General features: G+C 46.1%; 1 protein-coding gene across 1 annotated transcript in view; it reads right to left on the bottom strand.

The window, feature by feature from the left end:
• The window catches only part of noc4l (nucleolar complex associated 4 homolog), a 47,459-nt gene that overhangs the window by 9,539 nt on the left and 10,440 nt on the right, over window positions 1-27,480 (bottom strand). The window contains exons 4-12 of the mRNA XM_080208640.1: window positions 23,798-23,905; window positions 18,672-18,812; window positions 18,478-18,580; window positions 16,168-16,202; window positions 13,900-13,950; window positions 5,029-5,140; window positions 2,721-2,781; window positions 1,436-1,546; window positions 240-403 (exon numbers count right to left, since the gene is read on the bottom strand). Of these exons, the coding sequence (XP_080064766.1) occupies window positions 240-403; window positions 1,436-1,546; window positions 2,721-2,781; window positions 5,029-5,140; window positions 13,900-13,950; window positions 16,168-16,202; window positions 18,478-18,580; window positions 18,672-18,812; window positions 23,798-23,905 (886 nt within the window). The remainder of the gene's footprint in view (window positions 1-239; window positions 404-1,435; window positions 1,547-2,720; window positions 2,782-5,028; window positions 5,141-13,899; window positions 13,951-16,167; window positions 16,203-18,477; window positions 18,581-18,671; window positions 18,813-23,797; window positions 23,906-27,480) is intronic.

Genomic DNA, 27,480 nt, shown 5'->3' with positions numbered 1-27,480 from the left:
GGGAATTGAACTCGTATCCCTGGTGCTGTGAGGCAGCAGGGCTAACCACTGTGCCACCAAGATGCTCCAACACACCCTGGGTTTGGTACTCTGCAGTTTTGGTAATATCAGTATAAGGTTTCTCAGGTTTGATCAAATTTAAGTTAATGCACAAAAAACATGTGGTAAAAATGTAGGTGTAACAACCAGAGTGAGATGACACAGCAATCACAGGTTTCAATGGGGAACATTCACAGTACCTTCAGTGTCCCCGGGCCTGTGCACCAGAAGTTTGCACGATGGATGACGGCGAATGAGATTACAGATAAACGGAATGAGCATCAGCAGGGCCTGAGGCGGGGCGGTTAGGGCCAATCGCGATAAACGCTTGCTAAACGCTGCCATAAGATAGGCTGGCAAGTGGCTGGGTAAAAGGAAACAGAAATATCAAACAGTTACTGATCTGTTATCAACGAGAAGGTTATAACAACGGAAGCAAGGGAGGTGACCTTTCCAAAGCTTGACTTGGACCTCCGCTGGAGAGTTGTGTCCTATGACTGGGTTCCACACGATGTGGGTATGCCGGCGTTGGACTGGCGTAAACACAGTAAGAAGTCTGACAACACCAGGTTTTAGTCCAACCTATTTATTTTATCAAATAAATAGGTTGGACTAAAACCTGGTGTTGTCAGACTTTTTACTGGGTTCCACACGCACAGGAGGATGTCACGGCCATGGAACCACGGGACAACACAGTGACAAAAGCTGAAGTTTCGGGGGATCACAGCTGATAGGTTAGAGGAGGAGTGACTGTTCCCACTGGCAGGAGAGTCAGCCATCAGGAGACACAGACTTACAGTAATCAACAAAAGAATAAGAGGTGGTGCGAGGAAATGGCTCATTTTACATTGAAAGTTCTGATGATTTGGTTTTAAAGTTTATTTATTGGTCACAAGTAGGCTTACATTAACACTGCAATGAAGTTACTGTGAAAATCCCCTAGTTGCCGCACTTTAGCGCCTGTTCGGGTACACTGAGGGAGAATTTAGTTTGGCCAATGCACCCTAACCAGCACATCTTGCGGACTGTGGGAGGAAACCCACGCAGACATGGGGAGAAGGTGCAGACTCCACACAGACAGTGACCCAATTCTGCAAAAATGGGTCTTGATAAAGCAGGAGGATAAAGAGAGGGGTTTGGGATCCATCACAAACTTTGGGTGAAGGAGGAAGGTGTTAAAGGCTGGAGTCTGGGGAACATACGGCGAGATTAAAAATAAGTAATAAACTTGTCATCAGCAACCAGCTATGGTGAGGATATATGAACTGATTTTATCTGTTTGCACTATCAGAGCGGGCCACATAGAAATCTAACCAGCGTTTGGTCACGTGTTTAATGTTTGTACTCGGTGCATGTAAACAGGAGTCTAACGCAGTGAGTAAATGCAGGTACTGACCTGGATGACAGGAACAGGTCCAGTAGGTGGAAGAATCGCGCTCGGTATTTCACATGTAGCACACTCGGCTCCAGTAAACTGTACAGCTTTTGATAGAAATCGGGGTATTCCCTATTCAAACCACACAAAAAAAACATTCAACTACAGTACAAAGTTAAATCATCCCTTAATCAAGCTACCATTCAGAATTTCCTGAAGCAATTAACTACAACCCTGAACATCATCCAGCCTCCCAACCACTGACTCTGTCTACACTTCCCACTGCCTCAGCAAAGCAGCCGGCATAATCAAGGATCCCAATGCATCCCGGACATTTTCCCTTTCACCTTCTTCCTTCGGGAAAAAGATACAAAGTCTGAGGTCACGTACCAACCAACTCAAGAACAGCTTCTTCCCTGCTGCTGTCAGGCTTTTGAATGGACTTACCTTGCACTAAGCTGATCTTTCTCTACACCCTAGCAATGATTGTAACACTACATTTTGCACTGTCTTGTTTCCTTCTCTATGAATGGTATGCTTTGTCTGTATAGTGCACCAAGAAACAATACTTTTCACTGAATGTTAAATACATCTGACAATAATAAATCAAATCAAATCAAATAACCAGAATCATAGGGGGTGGGATAGCTTGATCTTGGGTTTGGACATAGCTCGGCACAATATTGAGGTCCAAAGGGCCCACACTGTGCTGTATTGTTCTATGTTCAAATATGATTCACTAGAATGGTGAGACTGGTGTCTTCGAGGAAGGGAAGGTTAAGGGGAAGTTTAAATACAGTTGTTCCAAATCATGAAGATTTATTTCGATACTGCAAAGAAGGAGAAACTGTTCCACTGGTACATCAGCGCAGATAGTCACACAGTGCAGAAAAGGCCCTTCGGCCCATCGAGTCTGCACCAACAACAACTACCACTAAAGTCATGCCAATTCCATTTTCCAACACTTGCTTCACACAAGCACACAGAAATTCAAATACACCTACCTGGATTGCACATTGATGATACACACCATACAGGGAATATGCATAACAGTACACAAGACATTACATGCACACATACCCATTCTTCATGTAGACTACACGCAAACTGAGTGATCACAAGCTGCACGCGCACACACGGACATACACACACTCAACCACACACAGACACACAGCCACCCAGTCAAACTAGTAAATGCCGGTCTTTTTAAATACAAAAGCAAAATTTTCTCCAAATTCAATTCCAGATCTACAAAATACATTGTGGTTGATAAACTGCTTATATTGAACAAGACGAAGAAACTTACAGGTTATGATGATGGATGAGATAGAACAGTCCATTTAAGGCAAGTAGGCTGATAGCTCCTCCTACAAAAGTCAAAGGTACACAGTCAACTAAACCTTTCCGAGTCCGTACACAGGACAAACCACCACTCAGTCCTGGCATCGGGAGCATTCTAAGGCATGTTACTGACGTGGAGAGGGGACAGCCAGGTCGGATTTTGGGATGAGGGACGGACCTGTGACTAAAACACACTTTTCAAAATACACTTGACAAAGTGGGAGGAAGATGGAGATAAGAGACGGCAAGATGGCAAAATCAGGGGAGAGGCCACAGTAATGGAAGAGTCACAAAGAAGACCTGCATGTCCATACCTCATGCCCTCAGGATGATCCAAAGCACTTTACAGCCAATGACGTATTCCAGGAGTGAAGTCACTCTTAAAGCAGCAAATACTGCAGTGGGTACAGGGGCGCCTGGTGAAGGACTCGGTGTGATTTATACGTGAGGGAGTTCAATGTTACATTTTCAAACCATTCCACTGTACAACCACGAGGTGGAGATGCCGGCGTTGGACTGGGGTAGGCACAGTAAGAAGTCTCACAACACCAGGTTAAAGCCCACCAAGTTTTACTTGGAATCACAAGCTTTTGGAGTTCCTTCCTCCGGTGACTTTGACCTGGTGTTGTAGGACTTACTGTATAACCAAATACCGGACAGTGTGGGTTAATTCTTATTCTAAGAGCATGAATGCCGCTTCGGAGGAAAATAAAAACAGTCTGACTGGTCAACATCCCATCCTTCACCACAAACATACACCCCATCAGCGACACAATGACAGCTGTGCGTACCATCTACAAGATGCACTGCAGGAACACATCAAGCCTCCTCTGACTCCCTGCTTTGGGTGGCACAGTGGTTAGCACTGCTACCTCACAGCACCAGGGACCCAGGTTCAATTCTGGCCTTGGGTGACTATCTGCACATTCTTCCCATGTCTGTGTGGGTTTCCTCTGGGTGCTCCAGTTTCCTCCCATAGTCTGAAAGTCTTACGGTAACCAGCACGTCTATCAATTGTTGTAAATACTCATCTGGTTCACTAATGACCTTTAGGGAAGGAAATCTGCCGTTCTTACCCAGTCTGGCCTACATGTGGCTCCAGAGCTACAGCAATGTGGTCGACTCCTTGCATTCCTCTGAAATGGAGGGCAATTAGGGTTGGGCAATAAATGCAGGGCGCAGTATGACTGACTCTAAACTACCCTCTGAAATGAGCTTGCAAGCCACTCAGTTGAAGGACAATTAGGGATGGGCTGGCACAGTGGTTAGCATTGTTGCCTCACAGCACCAGGGATCTAGGTTCAATTCTGGACTCGGGTCACTGTCTGTGTGGAGTTTGCACATTCTCCCTGTGTCTGTGTGGGATTCTTCTGGGTGCTCTGGTTTCCTCACATACACCAAAGATGTGCAAGTTAGGAGGATTAACCATGCTGAATTGTCCCCTAGTGTCAGGAGATTAGCAGGGTAAATATGTGGTGGTACAGGTACAGAGCCTGGGTGGAGTTGTTGACAGTGCAGGCTCAATGGGCTGAATGGCCTCTTTCTACACTGTAGGGATTCTATGACAGCACCTTCCAAATCAGCGGCCTCTGCCACCTAGATGGACGAGGGTAGCAGATACATGGGAACACCACCACGTGCAAGATCCTGCTTCAAATTGGACATCATTCTGACTTGGATAAATATCACTGCCCTTTCACTGGGTCAAACTCCTGGAACTCCCTCCCTAGCAGCACTGTGGGTGTACCTACAGTACAGGGACCGTAGTGGTTCAAGAAAGTGGCTCACCACCACCTCCCCAAGGGGTAATTAGAAATGGGCAATAAATGCTGGTCTAGCCAGTGAATCCCTCAGTAAAACAGATGGGTGGCGCGGTAGCACAGTGGTTAGCACTGCTGCTTCACAGCTCCAGGGACCTGGGTTCGATTCCCGGCTTGGGTCACTGTCTGTGTGGAGTTTGCACATTCTCCTTGTGTCTGCGTGGGTTTCCTCCGGGTGCTCCGGTTTCCTCCCACAGTCCAAAGATGTGCGGGTTAGGTTAATTGGCCAGGCTTAAATTGCCCCTTAGTGTCCTGACATGTGTAGGTTAGAGGGATTAGTGGGTAAAATATGTAGGGATATGGGTGTATGGCCTGGGTGGGACTCGATGGGCCGAAAGGCCTCTCTCTGTACTGTAGCGTTTCTATGATCCTTTCTCTGCTGAAGTAAGCAATTAAGCAGGACGGTGTTTTATTTACGAGGAGACTTATCACGCGACATCCTTCTTCACATACCGATCTCATAAGCTGCGGTGAGAAAATCGATCATCAGGGCGGGTTTGCTCATGTGTGGCAAAATGGACTCGTGCAATATCACCAGCACCTTCTTGTACAGATTAGTCGATAGCTGTTTGAAAAACAAAATTCTGTTTGAAATTTTCAGTAATATTTCAGTCTGGTGAGTGGATTTATCAAGTTTACCGTCACAATAACATCTGAATGATCGTGGCTGGAATGTTTTTTTTTAAAAACAGTGAGCTTGATTTTCTACCCTGGCTGGTAACACTACTCTTCATATTTAACTGATTTACTGCTTTACACCAAATGATAAACCGTCACTGGCTTCACGGTGATCAAATGTGTCCTGTGCAGATTACTGTCATGGTAGATGGAGCTTCTGGCCTTCTCATCAGCTCAAAATACTCCTGACCACACGCCCTATAATTAGAGCCTGCAAAACTAGGGTTTGCTGAAATTTTTTTTTTAAATTCTTTTACGCGATGTGGACACGGCTCACATGACCAGCACTTATCGCCTTTTGCTATTTTCCATTAACAAGGAGTTTGCACATTCTTTCCGCATTGGCCTGGGTTTCCTCCCACGCTCCAAAAGATGTGCGGATTAGGTGGATTGACCATGCTAAATTGCCCCTTAGCGTTCAAAGAGCGTAGGTTAGATGGATTGGCCATGCTAATTTATCTCTCAGTGTCCAAACACGTGCAGGTTAAGTGGACTAGCCGTGCTAAGTTGCTCCTTTGGGTCCAAAAGGTGCGTAGGGTAGGGGGATTCGCCACAGTAAGTGCACAGGGTTACGGGGACAGTAAAATGCTCTGTCAGAGAGTCGGTGCACACCCAATGGGCTGAATGGCCTCCTTCTGCACTGTAGGGGTTCTATGGATTTAAGATGGTGGTGAGCTGCCTTCTTGAATGCCATAATGTGGGTATGCCGGCGTTGGACTGGCGTAAACACAGTAAAAAGTCTGACAACACCAGGTTTTAGTCCAACCTATTTATTTGATAATATACTCACTAGCTTTCGGGGTTACCCTCTTCGTCAGGTGAATGGAGAGTTCTGGCCTCAGACAGAGCATATAAAGCACAGACAGTTTAGAGATTACTGATTAAAATGCGAATCCTTACACCTAACCTGCTGTTCAAGACCTGAAGTGGCTGATAATGTGAGTGGAAGGAGCACTGATCACAGTTTAAAGAGATGTGTATTGTCTCCAGACAGTACAGTAAGTGAGGTTTTGCAAACCCAGGCAAGTCATGGAGGTTACAGATAGTGCGACATGAACCCAAGATCCCTGTTGAGACCGTCCTCATGTGTGCGGAACTTGGCTATCAGTCTCTGCTCAGCGACTCTGCGCTGTCGTGTGTCGTGAAGGCCGCCTTGGAGAATGCTTACCCGAAGGTCAGAGGCTGAATGCCCGTGACCACTGAAGTGTTCGCCAACAGGAAGGGAACAGTCTTGCCTGGTGACTGTCGAGCGATGTTCATTCATCCGTTGTCGTAGCGTCTGCATGGTCTCCCCAATGTACCATGCTTCAGGACATCCTTTCTTGCAACGTATCAGGTAGACAATGTTGGCCGAGTTGCAAGAGTATTTACCATGTACCTGGTGAATGGTATTCTCACGTGTGATGATGGTATCCATGTCGATGATCCGGCATGTCTTGCAGAGGTTGCTGTGACAGGGTTGTGTGTTATTGTGGTCACTGTTCTCCTGAAGGCTGGGTAGTTTGCTGCGAACAATGGTCTGTTTGAGGTTGTGTGGTTGTCTGAAAGCAAGAAGTGGGGGTGTGGGGATAGCCCTGGCGAGATGTTCGTCTTCATCAATGATATGTTGAAGACTCCGGAGAAGATGTCGTAGCTTCTCCGCTCCGGGGAAGTACTGGACGACGAAGGGTACTCTGTCCACTGTGTCCTGTGTTTGCCTTCTGAGGAGATCGGTGCGGTTTTTCGCTGTGGCGCATCGGAACTGCCGATCTATGAGTCGAGCACCATATCCTGTTCTTATGAGGGCATCTTTCAGGGTCTGGAGGTGTCTGTCACGATCCTCCTCATCTGAGCAAATCCTGTGTATACGGAGGGCTTGTCCATAGGGAATGGCTTCTTTAACATGTTTAGGGTGGAAACTGGAGAAGTGGAGCATTGCGAGATTGTCTGTGGGCTTGCGGTACAGTGAGGTGCTGAGGTGACCGTCCTTAATGGAGATGCGTGTGTCCAAGAATGCAACTGATTCTGGGGAATAGTCCATGGTGAGTCTGATGGTGGGGTGGAATTTGTTGATATCATCATATAGTTGTTTCAGTGATTGTTCACCATGAGGCCAAAGGAAGAAAATGTCATCGATGTATCTAGTGTATAGCATCGGTTGAAGATTCTGTGCAGTGAAGAAGTCTTGTTCAAACCTCACTTACTGTACTGTCTGGAGACAATACACATCTCTTTAAACTGTGATCAGTGCTCCTTCCACTCACATTATCAGCCACTTCAGGTCTTGAACAGCAGGTTAGGTGTAAGGATTCGCATTCTAATCAGTAATCTCTAAACTGTCTGTGCTTTATATGCTCTGTCTGAGGCCAGAACTCTCCATTCACCTGACGAAGGGGGTAACCCCGAAAGCTAGTGAGTATATTATCAAATAAATAGGTTGGACTAAAACCTGGTGTTGTCAGACTTTTTACTGTGTTCTTGAACGCCTGCAGTCCCTGACTGTGGTGCTGAGAATACTGAGCACGTACGAAACAGGGTTAACACTTCAGCAGAACGGGGAGAGTTACCAGGTTGTACGAAAGCACAGAGACAGGAGAAGGTGGGGAATGGCGGAGCAAATAGCAAGTGCAAAGGCCTGTGTTAAGGTGGAATACGTCCCCTGAAACTGTACTAGGTTAACATCTGTAACCTTGCCACGTTCATTGCCCCTTCTCTAGATAACCTGAGGTGAAGCTGGCCCTCCCTCACATAGCCATTGTTTTTCAACTCATCAGTCTGCACAGCACACTTTCCAGTGCACAGAGTTCATCACACAGCAAATAGGAGCAGGAGGAGACCACTCAGCCCTTCAAGCCTGCTCCACCATCGATAATGATCATGGCTGATTATCCAACTCAATAGCCTGATCCTGTCTTTCCTCCCACATCCTTTGATCTCTGTTGCCCTAAGAGCTATATCTAATTCTAACTCTAACATGATGTGTGGCTGGAGTCACACGTGGACAGGCATGGCGATGTAGGGCACTGAATCATAGAAACCCTACAGTGCAGAAAGAGACCATTTGGCCCACTGAGTCTGCACCTATCACAATCCCACCCATGCCCTACCCTCTCATCCTCACATATTTACCCGCTAACCCTCTAACCTACGCATCTCAGGACGTGCAGGACACTAACCTGCACATCTTTGGACTTTGGGAGGAAACCGGAGCACCCAGAGGAAACCCACACAGACACGAAGAGAATGTGCAAACTCCACACTGATAGTGATTCGAGGCTAGAATCGAACACAGGTCCCTGGAGCTGTGAAGCAGCAGTGCTAACCACCGTGCTACCATGCCGCCTGGTGATGCACTCAAGATTATGAGACAATTTCTGTGGTTAATCTTCACAACGTTAACCCACAGGCTATTAAATTTCAATTTCGTAACATTGACCTCGTAACCTTTGGTGCTAGATTTTCCCACTGACATTCTCTACAATTTCAACTACGTTACCACCCGTTACAATAACAGGAAGCACACAGTACTGAGATTCACACTACACTCATTTCTGGGCTTCAGGAATCAGTGGTCATGAAGGATACAGGGTAGCAAACTGCAAGCACATCACACTTCAACGCTCGTCACTCAACTGGCAAAGCTTTCAAATTAATTCATTCACTTGTAAAAATAGATAATTTTAACGTTGATGATCAAGCTGACTGATAAAGCATGAAGGTTTAACAATTATGTTCTTTAACTACCATCATCGATAAAACAAAGTTTGATTCCCATGGTGTGTCGAGTCATTTGCTGCTTCTCTCGCACCACAATCAAGTTCCATTCTGACTGACTGCCATTTCCCACACTTTGAGGGCCATCACAAGGAGAAACGCTGAAGGAAGTGGTTCCGGGGCTGGGTGGGTGAGTGGCGGGGACAGGGCGGGGACTGTAAATCTGACCGCTGGAAAACGTGGCCGGTCTAAGTGGGTGAGAGGGTCAGTACGACATCACAGGTCCACAGTACCAGTCTCCTTCCTCTGGCTGACGAATGACGGAGCAGGTTCGAAGGGCCGAACGGCCCTAACTCCTGCTCCTATCCTCTATCTTTCTAGGCGAGTAACACTCTGACCTCTCCCATTAGGGGCGGCACAGTAGCGCAGTGGTTAGCACTGCTGCCTCACAGCGCCAGGGACCCTGGTTCAATTCCCGGCTTGGGTCACCGTCTGTGTGGAGTCTGCACATTCTCCCTGTGTCTGCATGGGTTTCCTCTGGGTGTTCCAGTTTCCTCCCACAGTCTGGAAGGCGTGTTGGTTAGGTGCACTGACCCGAACAGGCGACAAGGGGAATTACACAGTAACTTCATTGCAGTGTTAATGTAATCCTTACTTGTGACTAATAAATAAACCTTAACTTTAATTTTTAACTTTAACACAATGGAGTTATTCTATCACTCCTGTTGGCCCCAGTGTAAAGAGACAGGAAGGATTATTAAATCACCCATTTATTGATCCTTTATAGCAGAGCTAGCAAACACCTTGATATCGCTTGCTCAGAGGGAGTTGTGAAATAGGAGGCTTTTACAACAAAGAGAAAATGGGAAATTTTGTGAGAGTATTTTACAGCACAGAGTCTGGATCATCGCTTTCAAAAGAGCTATTCATTTAGCCCCTTTCACATGATGGGGAGACAGTGGCGCAGTGGTATTGTCACTGAAATATTAATCCAGAGGGCCAGGTTAATGCCCTGGGAGACCGTGGTTCAAATCCCACCATCGCAACTGGTGGAATTTAAATACAATTAATAAATCCATCACGGTGACCTAAGACTATAAATTGTTGTGAAAACTGATCTGGCTCACTGATGCCTTTTAGGGAAGGAAATCTGCTGTCCTTATCTGGTCATAGAGGTTTACAGCATGGAAACAGGCCCTTCGGCCCAACTTGTCTATGCCGCCCTTTCTTTTTTAAACCCCTAAACTAGTCCCAATTTCCCACGTTTGGCCCATATCCCTCTATACTCATCGTACCCATGTAACTGTCTAAATCCTTTTTAAAAGATAAAATTGTACCTGCATCTACTACTGCCTCTGGCAGCTTGTTCCAGACACTCACCACCCTCTGTGTGAAAAAGTTGTCCCCTCTGGACACTTTTGTATCTCTCCCCTCTCACCTTAAACCCATGCCCTCTAGTTTTAGACTCCCCTACCTTTGGGAAGAGACATTGACTAGCACTGATCTATGGCCTCCATTATTTTATAGACCTCTATAAGATCACCCCTCAGCCTCCTACACTCCAGAGAAAAAAGTCCCAGTCTATCCAATCTCTCCTTATAACTCAAACCATCAAGTGCTGGTAGCATCCTGGTAAATCTTTTCTGCACTCTTTCTATTTTAATAATATCCTTTCTATAATAGGGTGACCAGAACTGTACACAGTATTCCAAGTGTGGCCTTACCAATATCTTGTACAACTTCAACAAGACATTCCAACTCCTGTATTCAATGTTCTTACCAATGCTCTGTCACTCAGTAACCCCTCTCCCCCAGCACCCTGTGTTACTGACTGTATCTCTACTGACGTTAATATGGCTCCCTCACACTGTCACTCAAAAGCCCCTCTTCCCCCTGCGCCCGTACTGTCTGGCCTACAAGTGATTCCAGAGCCACAGCAATGTGGCTGACTCTTAGCTCCCCTCTGAAATGGAGGGCAATTCGGGTTGGGCAATAAATGAAGGCCAGCAATATGGTTGACTCTAAACTACCCTCTGAAATGACTCTGCAAGCCACTCAGTTGAAGGGCAATTAGAGATGGGCTGGCACAGTGGTTAGCACTGCTGTCTCACAGCGCCAGGGACCTGGGTTCGATTCCCGACTTGGGTCACTGTCTGTGGAGGTCTGACACAGTAAAAAGTCTGACAACACCAGGTTTAAGTCCAACCGATTTATTTGATAGTAAACTCACTAGCTTTCGGGTTAGTCCCTTCGTCAGGTGAATGGAGAGTTCTGGCCTCAGACAGGGCATTTATAAAGCACAGACAGTTTACAGATTACTGATTGGAATGTAAATCTTTACACCTAACCTGCTGTTGAAGTCTTAAAGTGGCCGACAATGTGAGTGGAAGGAGCACTGATCACAGGTTAAAGAGATGTGTATTGTCTCCAGACAGTAACTTACACTTACTGTACTGTCTGGAGACAATACACATCTCTTTAACCTGTGACCAGTGCTCCTTCTACTCACATTGTTGGCCACTCTAAGACTTGAACAGCAGGTTAGGTGTAAAGATTCACATTCTAATCAGCAATCTGTAAACTGTCTGTGCTTTACATGCTCTGTCTGAGGCCAGAACTCTCCATTCACCTGAAGAAGGGAGTAACCCGAAAAGCTAGTGAGTGTACTATCAAATAAATCGGTGGGACTTAAACCTGGTGTTGTCAGACTTTTTACTGTGTTTACCCCAGTCCAACGCCGGCATATCCACATCATGACTACTATCGTGGACGTCTGCACATTCTCCCTGTGTCCGCATGGGTTTCCTCCGGTTGCTCCGGTTTCCTCCCTCAGTCTGAAAGATGTGTTGGGTAGGGTGCATTGGCCGTGCTAAATTCTCCCTCAGTGTACCCGAACAGGCACCAGAGTGTGGCGACTAGTGGATTTTCACAGTAACGTCATTGCAGTGTTAACGTAAGCCTATTTGTAACACTATTAAATAAACTTTAAATAAATCCAACTATACTAAGATACTCTATCTTCCCCTCTCCAACGATCACCTCATGGTTGAGGCTGTCATATCACTAATCAGCTCCTTTTATGTTAAAGCTTGTCTTGCTAGCAGATAAACCAAAAGGTGCAGTCACAACATAACAGCAGGCTATCCTACACCTTTCCATTCTAAACTGATAAAGTTTCCTCCCACAGTCTGAGAGACGAGCTGGTTAGATGCATTGGCCATGCTAAATTCTCCCTCAGTGTACCCCAACAAGTTCCAGAGTGTGGCGACTAGGGGATTTTCACAGTAACTTCACTGCAGTGTTAATGTAAGCCTACTTGTGACACTAATAAATACACTTTAAATTTTAATTTTAAACTTAAACTAATGCTGGTGTTGCCAGTGACACCCACACCCCATCAAAGAAAGAAGGAAATAAAACTCTTCCCTCACAGTCCTGAATATATCCCCTCTTCAAGTTTTTACAAAGAGGTGAATTTGTTTAACTGTAAATTTAAATCAGTGTCAAACTGTTTTCCATACCGATTACTATATCACCACCACCAGAATTCTGCAATGTTGCAGAAATACACATCCTGTTTACTGCTCAAAATACCTTAAAGAGTTTCAAAACAACAGCTCACCCACTCGCATCAACATGAATCAACCAAAGTCACACAGACTAATCAATGGATAAAGTTTATTAGCTTTGTAGTAGACTGATTCAAAACCAAACAGAAGTTCATGAGAATACTTCCAGTTATGATACTCACCCCTCACCTACTCCGAGCATCAAAGCCAGAAAGCGAAGGTAACTCATAACAGCACAAGAAATCCCGTTAAACTTGTACTGAACTGTGGTCACACTGTGTTCAGCTCTGATTAGAACAGGGCTACAGAGGTGCAGGAGAAGGTGTAAAAAATGATTCACAAGACAGAGATAGTTAGGTTCTTGATCAATAAGGGGATGAGGGGTTATGGGGAAAAGGCAGGAGAATGGGGATGAGAATCACATTAGCCATGATTGAATGGCGCAGCAGACTTGATGGGCCGAATGGCCTAATTCTGCTCCTATACCTTATGGTCTTATGATCCCAGAATCGAGGGGTCATACTTACTAGGAAAGACTGAACAGACTAGGCTCTTTTCTCGAGAATATAGAGAAGATTGACGGGTGATTCAAAATTAGGAAAGGATTTGATTGGATAGATCTGGGTGTAACCAGAATTTGAGTCATATTATAACAAATTTTAGCAAATTTGAATCAGAGTTGAGGGGAAACTACTTCTCCCAAAGGGTTGTGAATCTGTGGAATTTGCTACCCCAAAGTGGGGTGGATGCTGGGACAGTGAGTAAATTTAAGGAGGAGTTAGATTTTTAATTGGGAATGGGGTTGAAGGGTAATGGGGAGAAGGCAGGAAAATGGGGATGAGGAGCGTATCAACCATGATCGAATGGCAGAGCAGACTCGATGGGCCGAATGGCCTAATCCTGCTTCTGTGTCTTATGGTCTTAGGATAGTCACCAACTAGGAATTCAGGAGAGAGCCCTTTACCCAGAGAATAGTGAGAATGTTGGTTTCAAAGGGAGTGGTTGAAATACAGATATGCTCTGGAGGAAACTGGGTAAACACAAGGGGGTGAAAGGAATGGAAGGATACTCTGATGGTGTGGACAGAGGCTGGAGTAGACTGTGTTCCACAGCAAACAGCAGCTGAGCCAAGTGACCCATTACTGCACTGGAGACACTTTGCAACAGCACGGCAGCATGAGAGGAATAGTTCTGCTTTCCTCTTCATGTTTAAGAACAAGTTAACTGGAGGAAGTTGACTCTTTGCTACAAACATGCAAATGAACTCATGCTGCAGATGTGAAGAGGACGTGCAAAATACAACCTGGGCCCTAACCAGAACAACACTATCGGCAAACAAGTTAAAGATACCTCTCTAGGGAGCATTATTTTGGAAGAAACTTACTTTGTGTCTCAGGAATGTCAGCCACAGTCGTTCAAATGCTCTTCTGTGCTCCTGTTGGTGAAATGAGGATAAAACACAATGTTATTGGAGCATGCCAAATACACGGTTAGGTGCTCAGATCACAGCAACATAACTCACTCATTCTATCAGTCACAATCAGCCAATCACTCTTGTACTGTGACTGTCTCTTTTCCCACCACACCGCTTATATACAAGATATTATCAGAGAGTTATAGAATAGAATCATAGATTCCCTACAGAAGAAGCCATTCAGTCCATCAAGTGATATAAACAATCTAAGTGAGTGGGCGAGGGTGTGGCAGATGGAGTACAATGTTGGTGAATGTGAGATCGTCCATTTTGGTGAATAACAGCAAAATTTTAAATGGTAAAAAAAATTGCAGCATGCTGCTGTGCAGAGGGATCTGGGTGTCCTTGTGCATGAATCACAAGGAGTTGGTTTGCAGGTACAGCAGGTAATTAAGAAGGCAAATGGAATTTTGTCCTTCATTGTTAGAGGGATGGAGTTTAAAAACAGTGAGGTTATGTTGCAGCTGTATAAGGTGCTGGTGAGGCCACACCCGGAGTACTACATACAGTTTTGGTCTCCTTACTTGAGAAAGGATATACTGGCACTGGAGGGGGTGCAGAGGAGATTTACTAAGTTGATCACGGAGTTGAGAGGATTGGCTTATGAGAAGAGACTGAGTAGACTGGGGCTATACTCATTGGAATTCAGAAGAATGAGGGGAGATCTTATAGAAACGTATAAGATTATGAGGGGAATAGATAAGATAGAAGCAGGGAAGTTGTTTCAACTGGGAGGTTAAACTAGAACGAGGGGGTATAGCCTGAAAATAAGGGGGAGCAGATTTAGGACTGAGTTGAGGAGGAACTTCTTCACACAAAGGATTGTGAATCTGTGGAATTCCCTGCCCAGTGAAGCAGTTGAGGCTCCCTCATTGAACGTTTTTAAGGCAAGGATAGATAGATTTTTTGAACAGTAAAGGAATTAAGGGTTATGGTGAGCAGGTGGGTAAGTGGAGCTGAATCCACAAAAAGATCAGCCGTGATCTTATTGAATGGCGGACCAAGTTGGTGGGGGGCGGGGGGTGCGGCAAACGGTCTACTCCTGCTTCTAGGTCTTACGAGCCAGCACCAACTCTCTGACAGTGCATCTTACCCAGGCCTCTCCCCGTAACCCCACATATTTACCATGATCACGTTTACATTACTCCCAAGGTTGCTGGGAAAATTAGCCAACTTCAGCGTAGCTGGGCTGATCACAGAATGGTTGCAGCACAGGAGGCCATTCAGCCAGTCATGTTCATGCTAGCTCTCAGCAAGAGCAACTCCCCTCGTTTCCCCCCCCCACTTTTCTCCATGGCCCAGCGGAGTCCTTCTCTTTGAATAACAACCCAATTTCCTTTTGCGAGCTTCGGTTAATCAGCCTCCAGCACCCTCTGAGGCAGCGCATTCCAGATCCTAACCATTCGCTGTGTGAAGATGATGATCCCCATATTGCAGTTGGTTCTTCTGCCAATCACCTTAAAACTGGTGTCTCTCTCGCTTTCTCAACCCTTCCACCAATGGGAACAGTTTCTCCCTTTCTTAGCATCCCTACATTGCAGGAGGAGACCATTTGGCCCATCGAGTCTGGACCGACCGTCCAATAGAGCATCTCATCAGGCCCATCCCCTGCCCTAACCCTGTTACCCCGCGCATTTATCCTACTAACTCCCCTCTAACCTACACATCTTGGGACACTAAGGGGCAATTTAGCACGGCCAATCCACCTAATCTTCACAGCTTGAGCCACCAGAAGGCAATTCAGCGTGGATAATGCACCTAATTTGTACATCTTGGGACACCAAGGGGCAATCTAGCACAGCCGATCCACCTAACCTGCACATCTTTGGACTGCCTTGGAATGCCTTTAAAGAGGTCTTAGGCGTGGCAAACACTTAAGGAGTTGGGGGTGGAGTGGGGGGGGGGGGGGGGGGGGGGGGGGTTATAATGAAGTTTCAGCTATTAAGTTGCCCTGTCATGATGTCTAAGCAGCCAAGCCCACAAAATCGGGGCAGCGAAGCAACTTTAAGGGCTTCATAAAGCACCAGATAGAGTGTACGGTCTGAGGGGACAGGTTCGCGGGGTGTGTACGAAAGGTTATGGTGAATCTTCTGAACCCAGTCAGCAGTGGGGCCTGCCCGAAAGGGAATGGGATTTGCAGTCCCTGTGTCAGAATGAGAGTATAATATATAACAGCACCTTGAGTCTAGCTGCTTTCCACGCTTCATGTTTCTCTGCAAAGAGAGAGGTTCCAAAGTTAACAATCCTGCAAAAAAAAATCTGAAATACCCCTCACAGCACAGCCAGTTTTGGTGATTCAAGAAAAATTAAAATCATTATTTTGACACATCCGAGTGTAATTATTTACTGAACAGTAATATTTCCGACACGAATATACCTCACTGCAAGTGCCCAACACACAGTGAGTTCAGAAGAGGAAGGCCATACAGCCCACCGTGGCCCTTCCTTATCCAAAAATCAAACAGCTACAGCTCCACCTGTCTCTGCCCAAACTCCGCACATCCCAATGGATCCCTGAATAAGATCAACACCTTCCTCCCTCGTCCTGGAGGGTGCAGCATGAGTTCACCACTGTTCATGATGAAATTATTAACTCTGAAATCTCTCCATCTTCACGTCGAGCCTCTTCCCCATCTCACTCTCCTGGTTTGGCTCATAGCAACACTCCCCGTTAATGTTTTTTCACCGCTTAATTAAAGAATTGCATTTACATAGCACCTTCAGTAACCTCAGGAAATCCTGAAACTTTTCAATTCAATTAAGTTATTTCTAAAGTGTGGTCTTTGGTGTAATGCCATTTGGGGAGAGCAAGACCCCACAAACAGCAATGAGATCACGAGCAGGTACTCAGAATCCCTACAGATTCCTACCCATTTGGCTCATTAAACCTGCACCAACAACACTGCCACCGAGGCCCTAACCCCGTAACCCCACATATTTACCCTGCTAATCCCTCTAACCTCTAGACACCAAGGCAAAATTTAGCACGGCCAATGCACCTAAACCACACATCTTTGGACTGTGGGAGCAAACTGGGGCACCCGGAGGAAACCCACACAGACACGGGGAGAACTTGCAGACTCCGCACAGACAGTGACTCAAGCCGGGAATTGAACCTGGATCCCTGGCGCCAACAGCTATGCCACTACGCCATCCTCAAGAGTGTTCGTTGAAAGATAAAACATTCATCTGGTCACCTGCAAAAACACACCCACTCTTCACTGGTGCTGTGATCTTGTACATTTAATGAGAGGCTGAACATCTCTGACAATGCAGCACCCCCTTGATACTCCACTGGAGCGTCAGCATGGACATGTGCTCAGGTCCATGGAGTCAGGCCTGTAATTACTGATGCAGTGGTGTTGCCTTGCAAGCCAGAAACCTCCACACTCAGCCACCACCTCTGCAGGGCTCACAGGCCCAGCGTCCCTAATCCACCCTCACCGATCAATGCTGGGGCTCCTCCTGCACTCTGTGGGAAGTAGAATGTTACAAGGAATGTTTTAATGCATGTCTAACCAATTCAGTCACAACGAACAAGCTCAGTCTCTCGTGTGAGTGCTGAATTCCGCAGAGGTAAGGGGTAATCAAACATGATCGGGAATTGGGGTAAAAATTTAAAATCTCCATAAAGAAGTGAGAGCTAAACTTTCTCTGTGAAACTTCTAATTCAGAAACTTAGTTAAATTAATCAGAGGCACACGTGAAGGTCATCCACTCACTCAAACCTTTCCCACCAGTAATTAATTAATAACTGACCTTTATATTCTGCCTCAATCTACCCGCCACAGCTCTGTAATCCCTCATGTATCCAAAACCAAGAAAGCTCTTACGATCCTGGGCTTGAAAGGTCAACTGAACCCCCGTTCCTTTTCCCTCAGGCCTTTGGCCAGTATAAAACATTCTCAGTCCAAATCACTATAGTTAAGAAAGCCCACCAATGCCTCTACTTTCTCAGAAGACTGGGGAACTTTGTCATGTCCGCTATGACTCTCACCAACTTTTACAGATGCACCATAGAAAGCATCCTTTCTGGTTGTATCACAGTTTGGTATGGGCTCCTGCTCTGCCCAAGACCGCAAGAAACTACAAAGGGTTATGAACGAAGCCCAGTCCATCATGCAAACCAGCCTCCCATCCACTGACTCTGTCTACACTTCCTGTTGCCTCAGAAAAGCAGCCAGCGTAATTATCACGGACATTCTCTCTTCCACCTTCTTCCGTCGGGAAAAACATACAAAAGTCTGAGGTCTCGAACCAACCGACTCAAGAACAGCTTCTTCCCTGCTGCTGTCAGACTTTTGAATGGACTTACCTTGCGCTGAGTTGATCTTTCTCTACACCCTAGCTATGACTGTAACACTACATTCTGCACTCTCTCATTTCCTTCTCTATGAATGGTATATTCTCTCCGTATGACAATAATAAATCAAATCAAAAATCAAATTTCCCTTTGTGACCCAGACTTCATTGTTTAATAATACTTACTTTGCTGCTTGACGAGGAAGTTTGTGAGTTGACTCTGCTCGCTGGGCATGTGAAGTGAGGATAAAAGGCTGAATGCATTTTGTTGATGAATGGGAAGCCATTCCTGCACAGAGAGGAGAGAGAGCAACGATCAAACTGACACCGTGTGGCTGTGGATTTAGAATCGAGCAGAATGTAAAGTTGTGTTACTTTACCCTCTTTGAGCTCTGCACGATATGCTCAGCAGCAAAAACCATCACGTAGTAACGGACATCCGCGTACTGTAAACATTCTTGAAATCGGGACAGCAGGAGTGAGGCATCGCTCTCGACTTGAAGCAGACTGGTAACCAGCGACTGAAAGGGAACGGACACGAGTGTGAGCAACAGATAACAACTGAAGCTGGAGGAAATGGACTTCTGAAACAATGACACACAAACTGTCCCTGAAATCCAGGTCTTTCACTTAAAACAGTACCTGCCTGTAACAGCCTTAATCAGGCTACTGTGGTGGGCCAGTTAGAATATGAACTCCCTGATTAAGGCCCCAATGGGTGCGGGGGGCAGGGGGGTGGGGGGGGGTACTTCCTCCGTGAACCTGCTCCTGGGTCTGGCGAGGCGTTCCATCTACAGACCCAGGGTGACCGAAAGGGTCATCCAACCTGACTGACTGCCCCTCTAGCGCGGCTACATTCGTGGCTGGGTGTCCCTGGAAAGGGAGCATGCGGTGTCCCAGGGCACAGTTGATGCCCGCTGGGCACCGCAGGGGCTGGGGTGTATTACTGACCCCTTCAATCAGATTTTAATTTCATGTTTTAAGTTTCCTTTCCGCTTTTGTTTCAGGCGGTTTCCCTCCATTAGGGAGCTGCCCCGAAGTTAATTTGATTTTGTTTGTTTGGTTGGACACAAAAAGGTAGCTCTGAGTGAGGGCCAAATTGATGGGCCAATCAGGGACCCTCTTGCTTTGTATTTAACCAGGAGTGTCAGTTCCTCTGGCACTCCAAATGTAGGCTGCTAAAGGATAGCACTCGGTACGCTGTTGTCAGACTTGTGAAGGGATTTTGGTGAAGGAGATTCTGCCTCCAATGATCTATACCGTGCCACAGCCAGATGTCCCCAGGAATTTCGGAAAAGGAGCAGAAATGGACGCCAGCTGTTGATGGTGTGAACTGCCGAGGATTACGTGGCCAGCACCACCCAAGGATTTGGTCTCCATCATCACAACAACAACTTACATTTATGTAGCACCATTAATGTACTGAAACAGCCCAAGACACTTGATGGGCACATTGTAAAACAGTGTTTGACACATAAAGGGGGTGACCAAAGGCTTGGTTGAAGAGGAACGTCTTAGAGGAGGAAAGCGAGGTTGAGAGGCAGAGTGTAGAGAGGGCACTCGGCCCCAACAGCTGGAGGCACTGATGGTGATCGAGAGGTTTGCAAAACTGGAACAAGAGAAGCGCAGGTATTTTCGAGTGTTTTGCTGTTGGGAGGAGATCGCAGAGATCAGGAGCAGTGAAGCCATGAAGAAATTCGAAAACAAGAATGAGAATTTTACAGTCAGGATGTTGCTTCAGTGGGAGCCAATGTCGGGTCGGTGAGCAGAGAGGGTGACAGAGGAAAGGGGGCATGGTGTGACTAAGGGCAGGGGACACCAGAGTTTTGGATACACTTCCGAGACAACCACCGAGGTTGGCGACATGCAACCTTGGCAATCCTCGTCCTAAACTGGACTCCCACATCAGGTTCATGAACGCGAAGATGGCTCAGTGAACACACCATCCTCAGTGAGGAAAAGCAAGTCATTGCTCTCCTAACCTCAACTCAGTCTCCACCCTTACAATCGGGTTACGGTTTCGTGCAAAAAGAACAAACACAACCTGACTGTGTTCCTAGCTGTGGCCCACATCATCGACCTCAGTCTCCACCCCGACAACCTAAACCACTCAAACTATCCACAACACACCTCAAAAGAATAACAGGTTGCATCGGGTTTCACTTCTATCCTTACAGCCAGCAGAGAAAATGGTTCAAACGGTTGGGTTATCCATCTTCTAACAGATACTGACATACTCTGAGGAAGCCCCTGGTTAGAGCAGTTAGATCTTAACCGAACCTCAGGTTAGTTAAAACTAATAAAAAGACAAACACCAGAAGTGCTGGAAATAAAAGCAGAGAGTACTGGAAATGCTCGTGAGTCACATCAGAGTCAAAAACATCAACCGTATCTCTCTCTCTCTCCAAATGTTACCAGACCTGTTCAGCACTTCTCCTTTCATTAAAACTGAATTGGCCTTTGCTTTTCCACAGTGGTTCTGGTCGCTAGAAGGATGTGGAGGCTTTGAGGAGGGTACAGAAACAGTTTACCAGGATGCTGCCTGGTATGGAGGGTATTAGCTACCAGGAGAGATTGGACAAACTTGGTTTGTTCTCACTGGAACCACGGAGGTTGAGCGGAGACCCAATAGAAGTCGACAAGATTATGAGGGACAGGGACAGAGTGGAGTGTCGGAGTTCTTTTCCCCTGGGCTAAAATTGTCAATTACAAAGGTTGAAGGAGATCTGAGAGGCACATTTTTTGCACAGAGCATGTTAAGTGCCTGGCACGCTCTTCCACAGGAGGCAGCACAGTAGTTAGCACTGCTGCCTCATAGCCCCAGGGACCCGGGATCGATTCACGGCTTGGGTCACTGTCTGTGTGGAGCCTGCACGTTCTCCCCGTGTCTGTGTGGATTTCCTCTGGGTGCTCCAGTTTCCTCCCACAGTCCGAAAGACATGCTGGTTGGGGTGCATTGGACATGCTAAATTCTCCCTCAGTGTACCCGAACAGGGGCCAGACTGTGGAGACCAGGGGATTTTCACAGTAACTTCATTGCAGTGTTAATGTAAACCTGCTTGTGACACTAATAAATACACACAGAGAGGTGGTGGTAGAAGCAAATACGATAGCAACATTTAAGAGCACCTTTACAGATACATAGACAGTGAATAGAGGGATACGGACTACGTAGAGGCAATAGGTCTTTAGTTTAGAGAGATGTCATGTGTCAGTGCGGGTTAGGTGGGCCAAAGGGACTGTCCCTGTGCTACACCATTCTTTGTTCTTCTCAAAAATTATATGACATTGGAATTTACATATGACTCAAAGTGAGGCTAATACTGACACTCGCTACACAGACAGACACTTGCTTAATGGAGGAAACCCCATTTTAACTCTTTCGTCAGGAAAAAGATACAAAAGTCTGAGATCATGTACCAAAGAACAGCTTCTTCCCCGCTGCCATCAGAAATGAGTCTACCTCACATTAAATTCATCTTTCTCTCCAGCTGAGCTATGATGGTAAACACTACATCCTGCGCCCTCTCCTCTGTGAATGGTATGCATTGTCTGTATAGTGCACAAGAAACAATATTTTCACTGTATACTAGTACACGCTGCAGTAATAAATCAACAGCTTGATCAGTCCAAGTGGAGGACAGACTGACTTCTTTTAAACCCAAGACACCAAAGGCAGCCATGAGATTGGTGTAAAGAAACGCAATTAGGCAAAGCGCAATTAATACCCACAACAATCCTGGGAGGCAGGAAGATTCTTGATGCATCGAGATGCTGCAACACGAGGTTTGCATGGATAGGGGGGCTAAATGGCCCGACTCATTGTAAATATATGGGCAGCACGGTAGCACAGTGGTTAGAGTTGCCATCCCACAGCCCCCAGGGATCTGGGTTCAATTCCCGGCTCGGGTCACTGTCTGTGTGGAGTTTGCACATTCTCCTTGTGTCTGTGTGGGTTTCCTCCGGGTGCTCCAGTTTCCCTCCACAGTCCAAAGACGTGCGGGTTGGGTGGATTGGCCATGGTAAAAATTTCTCCTTAGTGTCAGGTGGACGAGTGAGGGTAAACGCACAGGGTTACAGAGATTGTGGTCGGTGTAGATTTGATGGGTTGAATGGCCTCCTTCTGCACTATAGGGTTCTATAATCACGCAACATCACTCTCTGTGTCCACCTCCTCATCAGTTGAGACTCTCTCCCAACCCCACCCCGGATAAGCTCCAGAACTCCGGTATGAAAACTACACTTAGCACACTGAGAGTAAAGGTTGGGAAATTCGATTCCAGGCAGGCCTCGGAGTTTTCGTGCACCCGCAGTCCCACTGTTTTGAATCAGCGCACTTTTTTGCATAAAGAAAAATGCTGCAAGACCTAGGGAAAGAGTGCCACGGAAGACCACGCTCCCAGGCAGAGGACACGGAGAGGGCCCGAAACGAAATCCCCGGAAGGAGACAGAGACAGGTCCCTAAGAGGAGGGGGCAGCCAAACACTGGTGCTGTAGGTTTCTGGAATGAAGGCACTCCTTTGGACAGGAGTGCTTGGTCGAACAGAAGCTGTGCTTGAGATCTGGCACTTGAGTGCAGGCTCAGGAACCCAGGGGAACAGAATCTCAGGAGTAGAGATAGGAACACTGTCAGGTGGGCTGTTGTAGGTGCCATCCGAATTCAGAGTGCCTCATGAAGAGAACCACCAGATTAGGTCTTCGAAGGTAAAGACCAGAATTCCTTGTGAGTGAGACAGAGTTTCAGTGGTCAACGTGAACTGAAATCTGGGTGCGTTGTTGAGAAATCCACGGACTCTGTCTTGGTTGCATCTGTCATTTATTTGTTGTGGGATGTGTGTTTGCTCACAGTTTACTTGTTAATTCACAACTACCTCATATTTACTTTAATGTTAGAGTATAAGACAGATGTTATAAGCTGTTTTGTCTTGGTGGCCCTGTAAAGTTTATTATTCTTTGAAACCCATAGAATCTTGTGACTGTAAGTTTTTAAGTTAGGTTTATTTATTAGTGTCATAAGTAGGCTTACATTAACACTGCAATGAAGTTACTGTGAAAATCCCCGAGTCGCCACACTCCAACACCTGTTCGGGTACACTGAGGGAGAATTTAGCACGGCCAACGCACCCTAACCAGCACTGGAAGGAAACCAGACCTCCAGGAGGAAACCACGCAGACACGGGGAGAACATGCAGAGTCCACGCTGACAAGCCGGGAATCGAACCTGGGTCCCTGGTGCTGCGAGGCAGTAGTGCTAACCCACTGTGCCATCCATTTTCTGAGTAAGTGTTTGGACTCGCAAAGTCTACAAGGTCGGTCTGGAGTTGAATTTCTCGACCTTTGCTCTCAACAAGCTAAGTATAGTCTTCATACCGGAATTACGGAACTTTACAGCATTATTGGCTCCAACTGAATCTTACCAAAAACCTGGGGCTTTGGCAAAGGATCATTACATTTTACCGCCACATCTTCCCAATGCAATGTTCACAAAATCAGAATCACCACTTACGTTCAACAGCTCCCAGGGAAAGGTGTAACGTTCATCCTCCTCGTACCTGATAAGAGGCCATTTCCCTTCTGCCTCAACAAACCTCATCAGGGTGCAGAGTGCCACTTCCTGGAGAGAAAGCAAATCAGGAGGGAGACATTTTCACCACAGTTCATAAGGTTAATTTGCAGGAAAGCTTCTCTGACCAATAATCACCCAAAGCTCATTTCAAAATCTTGTTGGGGTGTCAGCCGATGCAAACCGTCCTCCAACTGCCCACAATTGCAGTGTTTAAATACCGGGCACTGCACTGACCTGTCAGGCTCCATCACCTGCTGAAATCTGGAGCGGCGGTGAATCCAGGAGTTCCTGAGTTCAATTCTCGCCACCACCTTCTCAGGGGCAATGAGGGATGGATAACAAATGTGACAGAATATTAAAAATAGTGAGAGTGTGTCAGCCACCAAACTGAGGAGTCACACTGCTGGGCTCCGAGGGGTAAAAGTGAATTTAAGTTCTATCATGAGTTGCATTTGGACTCTTGCATTTGGACAGAGGGTGTTGGGTGCCTGGAACTTGCTGCCGGGGGAGGTAGTGGAAGCGGAAGTGGATATGATAGTGACTTTTAAGGGTCATCTTGACAAATACACGAATAGCATGGGAATGGAGGGATATGGTCCGCGGACGGTAAGGGTTATTAGTTCATAAGAACGTAAGAAATAGGAGGAGTAGGCCATCTAGCCCTTCGAGCCTGCCCCGCCATTCAATAAGATCATGGCTGATCTGTCGTGGCTCAGTTCCACTTTCCCGCCCTCTCCCCATAACCTTTAATCCCCTCTCTTATCAAAAACCCATCAACCCGCGTCTTAAAAATATTTAGCGAGGCAGCCTCCACCACTTCAACAGGCAGAGAATTCCAGAGATTCACCACCCTTTGAGTGAAGAAGTTCCTCCTCAACTCCGTTCTAAACCGCCCCCCTTTTATCTTGAGGCTGTGCCCCCTAGTCCTACTGTCTTTTTTGAGCGGGAAGAGTCTCTCCACCTCTATCCTATCCATCCCATTCATCAGCTTATACGTCTCAATGAGATCTCCCCTCATTCTTCTAAACTCTAACGAGTACAAGCCCAGTTTATTCAGCCTCTCCTCATAGCTCAACCCCCTCAACTCCGGTATCAACCTAGTAAACCTCCTCTGCACTCCCTCCAAGGCCAAAATATCTTTGCGCAGGTGCGGCGCCCAAAACTGCACACAGTACTCCAGCTGCGGCCTCACCAATGCCCTATACAGCTGCAGCAAGACCTCCCTACTTTTATATTCAATCCCCCTCGCTATGAAGGCCAGCATCCCATTCGCCTTCCTGACCACCTGCTGCACCTGCAAGCTGGGTTTTTGCGACTCATGCACAAGGACCCCGAGGTCCCTCTGCACCGTCGCCTGCTGCAGTTTTTCGCCCCGTAAGTAATAGTTCAGTAGGGCAATATGGTCAGTGCAGGTTTGGAGGGCCAAAAGGACCTGTTCCTGTGCTGTAATTTTCTTTATTCTTTATGTGGGGATGTCAATGTTGGCCTGAGGAGGGCACAGTAAGAAATCTCACAACACCAGATTAAAGTCCAACAGGTTTATTTGGAATCACGAGCTTTTGGAGCGTTCACCTGCTGAAGGAGCAACCCTCCGAATGTTCGTGGTTAAAAATTATGTTGGCACATAACTCAGGACGTTTAAGGTTTTTGGGGTCAGAGAGAGAGAGAGAGAGAGTGGGAGGACGTGTCCCCTTTTCTACCATTTTTAATTCGCCTCACGTCCAAGCTGTGTTGCTCCTTCATTGTGACTTGTTGTCATCTTCTCCCCTGGAGCTTTTCCCTTTTTTTAAATATTCATGTTAGTCTTTTCCTGTGCGGAGCGGTGGATGTGGGGGTGTTTGAGAGAGTGTGGAGGGGGTGGGGGGGGGGGGTTGTTTTTTCCGGTATTTTGGGAGGGGGGGGTTGGTTTGGTGAGATTTGATGTTGGGTTGAGGACTGAGAAGCTGGGTATAAAGGTTACAGCATTTAGCAATCACAGTTAACGTTCTGCTCACTTAGAGAGTTCTGGCACTAACTCTGAAGTTGATTAAATGCAATTTTTGAGAACTGTGTATTTCTCTCTGCTATCAGTTTAAATTTGAGCTAATGGCACATCCCTGTTCCTCACAGTTAGGGGTTTTCCTTGAAGGCAGAGAGGTCCAATTTCCCACGTTTATTCCCCTTCTCCTTGGTTCAGTTCAGCTTCTCGTGATTTTTATTTTTAAACGAGTATTGCGGAGCTTGCACCAAAATATCAAAACCCCTCCACAGTACTGGAAATTAAGCTTAGTGACATTGTAATGTCCTAACTACGTTAGAGGTTGTGGGATTTAAACAAAAACAAAAGTGCTTTGCACACACAAAGATTCAAAGTAACACACAAGATTTATTCCGGGAGCTCTTGCCTGTACAAAGTAGAAACTGAAACTAAAAGCAGAAACCTCTGAAACACCCCAGTGACATCACCATTAAATCTGACCTGCTCTTAAAGCAATCATGCAACTATTTCAATATATTAAATCCATCCCCCTTAATTCTGTGGTCATGATAACTACATCATATCAATAATACTCAAGAAGCGGTACAAAGAACCATTATTCATTTATATATCTTTAAATAAGGAAGTTGATCAAAAGGAAGGCTATTCTTCTTTGGTTGTACACAACGTTGTGGAATTTAGTTGTCTTTGACCCCTGAAGTGTGATTTGGAACTTCAGTAGACACTTCTCTTGGAAGCAATTCTGCATCATTCTCACGTGGTATAGTAGCAGAGACACAATTCTCAGGCAACTCGGAATCAACTAAGCCTTCCATAGTAGTATTCATACCATGAGGAACTAGAGAAGTTGGTACTTTTGGAGATGGTTCAGAAAAATCGTTTCAATGTTGTTGCCAAACTAGTTCCTCTTCGGTTTGAACCATGTAAGAAATTGGAGCTGTTTTCGCGAAAACTATGGCTGGTCCCCATTCACTCGTGGCAGAATTACACACTAACACTCGATCTCCTTGCTTAGTCTTCACTTCTCATCTAGCATCTTGAGATTGTTGTTGCCAAGTTTCTGGAGGTAATAACAAATCATAGTTTTCACGTTTCTCTTCAAGAGGAGTAATGCAAGTGAACTTTGGGTAGTCGCGTGTTTTTATAAGATGCCGAAAAGCTACTCACACGACGTGATAACAACGCTTGCCCTTTTGAAGCTTTTAAATAATGTTTCGAGGAATGTATGATACGGTTTTTATATTGCTGAATATTATTTACTTTGAGATAATCCTCAAACTCTTGAGGTATCACCAACAACCTGTTCCGGTTTACCAAATCTTGCAAGGTTTTCATTGGTTTGTTTGGTTGTAGTAGATTTCTTGGTAACAACTTCTGGCCATTTTGTGTGTGCATCAATTATGACTGAGAACATGTAACCCTGAAACAGACCAGCAAAATCTACATGCAACAGTTGCTGTGGCATTTTAGGCCACTCCCATGAGTGCAAAGGAGACAACAGTGGTGTATTTCCTATTCACACACAAGACTGACACTATCCCACTTCATCTTCAATCGGAGCTCCAGACCCGGCCACCAAAATATAACTACGTGCTTCATCCAGGCTATACCAGGATGTCCCTCATCTAGCTGTTCAAGAACTCTT

The sequence above is a fragment of the Carcharhinus amblyrhynchos genome, chromosome 20 (genome assembly GCF_965287045.1).
Source record: "Carcharhinus amblyrhynchos chromosome 20, sCarAmb.v2.hapA, whole genome shotgun sequence".
NCBI lineage: Eukaryota > Metazoa > Chordata > Chondrichthyes > Carcharhiniformes > Carcharhinidae > Carcharhinus > Carcharhinus amblyrhynchos.
The sequence above is the reverse complement of the archived record's forward strand: the minus strand, read 5'-3'. Positions and strand labels throughout refer to the sequence as shown.